General features: G+C 40.1%; 1 protein-coding gene across 2 annotated transcripts; it reads right to left on the bottom strand.

Annotated features, from left to right (window-relative positions):
• LOC141017604 (uncharacterized) lies at nt 1-6,302 on the bottom strand. Of its 2 annotated transcripts, XM_073492307.1 has the most exons (9): nt 4,313-6,302; nt 3,904-4,229; nt 3,711-3,795; nt 3,487-3,621; nt 3,269-3,398; nt 3,016-3,124; nt 2,368-2,611; nt 2,092-2,248; nt 1-1,992 (listed from the first exon to the last, which is right to left on the bottom strand). In XM_073492307.1, the coding sequence occupies exons 6-9, from the start codon at nt 3,122-3,124 to the stop codon at nt 1,747-1,749; spliced, it is 756 nt and encodes a 251-aa protein (XP_073348408.1). In that variant the 5' UTR covers nt 3,269-3,398; nt 3,487-3,621; nt 3,711-3,795; nt 3,904-4,229; nt 4,313-6,302; the 3' UTR covers nt 1-1,746. The 2 variants fall into 2 exon arrangements, with proteins under 2 accessions (XP_073348408.1, XP_073348407.1); XM_073492306.1 differs by having other exon boundaries at nt 3,904-6,302.
• Nucleotides 6,303-6,775: the final 473 nt, after the last annotated feature.

Here is a 6,775-nt window from a genome sequence, read left to right as displayed (position 1 = left end):
TGAAGAAGTGGGAGTGTTTTTAATTCATAATAACACAGCTCAGAAAAAACAGAAGGAAAAATATATTCCAAAGTAACACAAAAGTAGTGTGAGGTAACACAGACATATTGCTAGGGAATGCAAAAATGTATTACGAGGGAACACAAAAGTAGTCCTGAAAAACATTCTTGCCATGGACTTAAGGGGGCTCAGTAATTTTCTAGTGGAGAGGCAGACCTGTAATTTCTGTGTCCTCGATTTTTTTCTTTCTTTTATCCTGAAATGCTGTTAACTAACATTTGATGTTAGGGAAGTCCCTTTAAACTTAAAGACTTTTCTGATCAGCAGGGTCCGCCTAAGTCTGAACAGATACAGTAATGTCTTCATGATTCTACTTTATGTATTTATTCATTCAGGGACAATGCACATTTACTGACATAATTGTGACATAAATGTGCAGTCTTCATCTGAGTGCAGACCGATGTTAATATAGAAAGGAAGAATTTATTATTATTTTATAATACATAGTAGTCAACATACTGGTTACATACATGAAATTTGATGAAATCATCCACTCAGTCACGTGTGTTTCAAAACATCACCTTCATCCTTTCAGACTTCCTTAGAACTCAGCGACGTGGACAGCAAGCTCATACATTCTCATCTTCACCATCATCATCATCATCATCATTAACACTGTCAACATCTCACAGTCCACAGCAGCACAACCTTTACTCGTTTTCACTCAGTCTGGAATACTTTTAACTGTCATTAGTCCAGGATTAAGACCCCCTGTGTCAGGCCAAATCCTCTCCTGATGTGGATGAGTTTTTGGTGGTGCTTTTCCGTTTTATTATTATTTTAAGAATGTTTAACAGTTCAGAGCAGGGTTGCCCAAAATGGGGCCTGCAGGCCATCATAAGGTTTGATTTGGCCAGCCAGGTGTTTCTTGCAAAAAAAAAAAGAAAAGTAAAAAATTATAATATCAGTCACTGTTTAAACTGTAATATTTCTGGGAGGTAAAATGCTCTTTAAACATGTAGGATCCCCAATTAATAGATATTCTATTTTCTAATCACAGCACAGCAGGCAGAGCAACACTTTTGAGAGGAAGTCCATTCATCAAGGGAACTTGGGATCCATGTACTACGGAAGCCCTAGAGGCAAGAACCCCAAGTCCTAGCTTGCATGACGCCCTGGGCGAACCTCACCTTCAGCGCCAACCCCCATTCTTGATGTGATTGACTTTAGCATACTGATTGCATTAGTTGTGCACTATTAGATAATCATTTCTCATTTTGGTTTGCACTAACTGGGCAATTTTCATAATCGTATTTATTATTTATTAATAACAATACACTTCCCACACTGTTTATAATTAACCTGTTTATATTTGTACATATGATGTTTATGCAATTCTATTTCTATTTCTGCTCTAGCTCTTCTTCTTACCTTTTTATTATATTGTTTATTTTCTACTATTTTTATTGCTCATTTTTTGCAGTATCGATATTGTTTTTTTGCTCTCCTCTTTTCAGTTTCAGTTTTCCCGTGCAATTGAAAATGGTATTAAATAATATTTTTCAAGATATTGTTGATGAAGGTTCTCAGTCATCCAGGTCATGGTAATTCTACATGGTAGTGCTATATTATAACACTACTCCTAATCAGGGTCAGAAATATAGAAAGCACTCATAATGGACAAACAGGAACATCCTTCATATCATATCACACTTGCAACATGCAGACTCTCAGGTTGCAGACATGTTAGGTGGTTAGGAGGTACAGTAGGCCATGTTTTGACATAACCATTTGGAATTTGAAGCATAAACAAAAAATTTTAACTGTCATGATGGATGACAGAGTTCCATCTAGTGCCAAGCTGTTCCTAGTTTTGGTCTTGTTCAGTCCGACCGTGGAGAAAACCCTCTCAGCGTCTGCATTCGAATGAGGGAGCACTAACACTAATGCAGCTATCTTAGAAAGCCTCCCAAACTGGCTCAATCCGGTCACCTTTGAAAAAAGGAACCAAGGGCCTTTATTACTCAAATACTTTGCTTTTATTATTTCAATTAATTATGTGTATGTCATGTGGTGCCAAATATTTCTTACCTTGCTCTTGGTTGAGGACATACTCCCCCAAAACTCCTCAACATTAAAGGTGGTGGGATCTTGGGGCATGGGGATATCCATGAGCTGATACTCCAGGAACTCCTCACTCACCTTGTCCTGTTCCTGTGGCCCATGGAAAGGAAGTAGTTCCTGAAATCTAAAAAGAGCACCATGTGTAAAGAACTGATTAAGGATTTTATTTTGTGACCATGATCAAAATTAAACTTAACAAAGTATTCAATATGTTGAAATCCTAGAAAATGTGGAAACTCTTGCCTGTCTACGAAGTATAGGGCATCTTCCACCCCACACTCAGCCCTCTGCTGCACGTCAACGAATTTAGCATGCTTCAGAAGGGCCTCCTTCAGGGGGAGTTTGCTGATTCCATACTCCACAGCCCTGACCAGAAACGCCAGTGCTGCCTGCTGGAATAGCTGCACCTCCTGAGGTGTGATGTCTCCAGCCTCAAGGAGCCTGTTGAGGGTAGCTCTGGTGGTGAAGCCAACATTTAGCTTTTCTCCTACCAGACAGAGAACAGAAAGAGATAAAGCAAATTAAGTATAGGTAGTTTAAACAATATCTCAGAATCAAAATCACTTTTTATTCGCCAAATGCATCAGGTAGACACACAGGAATTTGACTTGGCAATCAGCACTTTAACTCAAAACTAGACAGACAAACAGTAAGTGCACATAGATTCAGCAAGATATGCACAATAAGTGCAAGTGGTTGAAGGTATTCCTCTATGTAAGCATGCTATTTTACCCATAGACTACATATAAATTTTATACCTACATACATTTTATGCCTTTTCCATCACATCAGAGATATCACCCAACTCAAAACAACAATCTTCCCAAAAAGTATATTTGAGGTCAATGAGCATACAGGTTTATCTCCTTATGTGAGACTTGAAAATATTACCTGGCAGTTGGTTTAGTGGGTCCTTGTAGAGGATGTCATGGACTTGTCGGCCCTGTAGTGCTAACGGCTTCATGAACCTCGCACACAGTTTCATGATGAACTTCGTCATCTGCAAATTTGTAGTTCATAAAAGATTTCCATGTATTACTTGAAAAAGGACATATCAGCCAATGAAAAATAAGCAGACATACTTGGCAGCAGGATAGCCCAACCCTTGCATTTTACCTCTCCATGGAGCTAGAAGATGGAAGACCTTTCTCTCTGGAGGAGGAGGTTCAGTGTGGAGAACATTGGAAGCGTTGCTTGAAAGAAGAGGAGGTAGACTTCAGTCAGGGGGTTGGAAAATGCATCCACCAGCCTTCTAAGCCTTGGTTGTTTCTCATCTGTAAATAAAAACGGGTTGTGCTTAAAAGTACATATTTAGTCTGGTTTAATGCACCTGTACTACTGTCAATGAAATAAGCAACATACTTAAAGACTTAAAATAGCTGGTAAGTGGCCCATACTGCCGCAGAATTCGTGTAATACACCTCTCCAGGCTTAACCATCGCACTGAAATGTGCAGCAGCATTTCCATGTACTCGCTCCCATGGAAGTCACAAAATTCTGGAAAATATATATATAACATCAATAGCAAACAAATTAAAAATGTCTGCAATTTGTTGTATAACTGTAGAGCTGGTTGAATCACAAACCTGCCAGGTAACCTTTACGGTTGGTGCTTCCCTTAAACCAGTGCCCAACATCCACAGTCAGATCCTCTGGATCAAATCTGGATATCTGCAATACATGAATTCAAAGATTTATTACAACACTATACAGCAAACTGTTTTACTTGGCATTGGACTTAACAGATTGGTAATATAAAGTGTACATGTTTAAACTTACCTCCAAAAACTTCTGCCCTGCATGTTTGGCAGTGTTGTGAATAATATGACAGGGGCATCCATGTATGTAAATGCTGCCATTTTCCCTCAGCATTCTGGCTGCAATTGAATTTTTGGCACCTGTATTTACAGGAGCATTATCAATAGAGAGACCTACACAATTTCTCCAAGGGATGTTGCTTTCCTGCAAGGTGTCATTGATTTTTTTATAAATCACTTCAGCAGTGCCACAGCTCTGCCCACTGGTGGTGCACATATCTAGGAATCTGTGCACAACTTTGTTGGTGTCAAATATTCTCACTGTGAGGGGATTCATCTTCTCTAGACCTGTAACAATAAGGCGCATAATTAAACCTACATGTTGTTCAAAAATTGTATGAGTGTGCATGTAGAAATGGATAGAAACATACAAATTACTGGTAGTTGTTAAACTCATAGCAGTATCATTTGAGCCATCTGTGACAAGTGTGAAGGGATTCTCTCTCATCTTCATCACCAGTTCCTTTTTGAAATGTGGTGCCACTGCTTCATTTATGATGCATGTTGTTTTGGTGCTTGCGCTCTTAAAGCTCTGAGCCGTGGGGGAGTCTCTAAAACATTCCTTGTACAAGGGGCTGAAGTGGTCAGCAATGGCAAATGGAACATTGTGCTGCACCATTGCAACTGCAACCTTCACCTCAGCTCTCCTGGTCTGCAACAGAAACAATTGATTAAATAACTCATAAACATTAGATAAGTTTTCATGGTAATACAACCAACAATTTGAAGGAAAATGCAATTCATCAAACATTGCCACCAGCCTTTTGGTTTTCCTGTGCTATGTACCTTGGCCTCTTGTACACTCATGCCTCCAACAGAAGTTGCTGGTGTGTAGAACTGTGCAACACTGCTGGCTGAGTTTAGAGCCTGTTCTTTGGCTCGATGTCCCTTGCCTTCCACATGCCTGCTTATGTCCCTCACGCCTTGATGGGCACAGGAGTTCTCTTGTCTGCAGACTGAGCACCAGTAGAAGGAGCTGGTGGTTCCCATTGTGATGAATGGCCATCGGGTTGACCATTCCTTCTTAAAGGAACACCTATAGGTAGCTGCTCCACTTACTCCTCTCTTTTTCCCTGTTTCCAGTGACTTCTCCACTGTCTCCTCTATGGTATCCTCCACAGTCTCTTTCACTGACTCATCCTCTACTGACACCCTAGCTGTCTCCTCCACTGCCTCCTCTACTGCCTTCTCCACAGTCTCCTCCTCTGACCTGGCCACCTTTTTAGGGAGCTGATCCTTCAGAGCAAAGCATGAAAGAATGCTCATTTGCCTCTTCCCTGACATCTTTGAAATAGACAAATGCAATAATTATTACTATGCATTGTCTGGATAAAATATAATGAAATAGCCTAGGCCACAGGTTTTCACAATGGGGACCGGGACCCCCTGGGTGGCCACGAGGTGGTGCCGGAGGGTGGGGTGCGGGGGTGCAGCAAGTTTGGAGGGAAAAATAAAAGTAAAAAGAAAAAACTAAAAATATTCCAAATTATTATGGGTATTGTTATAAAATTATAAGTATAATGCGACACCCCAAGTACTCCTGCTATCTAGCCGGCTAGCTCTGCAAAAATGGATACGTGAAAAGGAAAAAACCCGATGAGCAACCGATTCAACATGTGTAATAGGCGCAAAAGCAATCAGTGTATCATTCGTTCATTCATTTTTCAAAATAAAACCAAAAATAAAAAAACGAAAAAACGACTCCTATTCTCAGTATTTGTTTCCAGAACCAAAATGAAAAAAACGGATAACGATTTGTTTTTTCGATTTCCAATTTTGTGCTCACATGAAAAATGGAAAAAATGGATAATGGTCATTATGGTTTCTGACCAGACCGTTGCTATCAGGTTGCTATGGACTCCTCTCCACCCAGAAACCGGCCCTACTCTGCCCCTGATTGGCTAATACCTGCTGTCGGTCGTGGGTTTGATTGGTTAGCATGACTGTCAGGATTGCAGCCAATCAGAGGCTGGGGAAGACACAGAGCAGACAGCAAAATAAACCAATGTAGCTAGTATCATGGCCGGACTGGAGGATCATTGTGACATTATCGGACAGCTTTTTGAGGATGGCAAAACGCATGCCGAGATTTCCACCGCGCTGCAGCAGTTAGGTGTTCAGAGATGCTTGGAAATGTCAGTGAGAAGATGCTGTGCTCAACACCAACTCAGGCGAAAAAGACTTGTGTCAGATGCAGAACTGGAAACAGCAATCCTATCATCAATAGACGAGGTAAGTGTTCACATTTTTAACATTGACAAACATATATGGTTTTCATATACATTATTTTATGGAAATAGTTTTATTTTGTTAACACTTGAAGTGCGAAAAAACATGATTGCCAAAAGGTTAGACAAGTGCAGTTTAATGCTGCATTCATGTGGTGTCGGAAGATCTGAGTTCCCAAGTTGGCAAGTCGTTGTGTTTCTTGTGTTCATGTGTCTATAAAGTCGTAATGTGGGAAAAACATGGATGCTACAAAAGAAGATGAGTTATATTTTAATGCTCAAACATATAAACCATTGTTGACGATTGTTTCCAGTTCATATTAGTGATTTTGTCCGTTGTTGCACCTGTACATTCCCTATAACCACTAGAATATTGCTTTACCTGATATGTATATTTATTACACACGCTACTTAGCTGGACCTCTATGTAAAAAAGGCCTTATTTCAAAGGCACAGGTGTGTGTGTACGTGTGTGTGAACTGGAAACAATCGTCAACTTGTTGTTTATATGTCTGAGCATTAAAATATAAGTCATCTTCTTTTGTAGCATCCATGTTTTTCCCACATTACGACTTTATAGACACATGAACACAACGAACACAACGA

Source organism: Pagrus major, chromosome 22 (genome assembly GCF_040436345.1).
Source record: "Pagrus major chromosome 22, Pma_NU_1.0".
NCBI classification, from domain to species: domain Eukaryota; kingdom Metazoa; phylum Chordata; class Actinopteri; order Spariformes; family Sparidae; genus Pagrus; species Pagrus major.
This window is presented reverse-complemented; position numbering and strand designations above follow the sequence as displayed.

Coding starts and splice junctions, on each gene's coding strand:
- LOC141017604 (XM_073492306.1), bottom strand. CDS start 3,124: ATGACGAAGTTCATCATGAAACTGTGTGCGAGGTTCATGAAGCCGTTA. Junction 2,612..3,015: donor CCCACTAAACCAACTGCCAG/GTAATATTTTCA, acceptor TCTGTCTGGTAG/GAGAAAAGCTAAATGTTGGC. Junction 2,249..2,367: donor GCCCTATACTTCGTAGACAG/GCAAGAGTTTCC, acceptor TGCTCTTTTTAG/ATTTCAGGAACTACTTCCTT.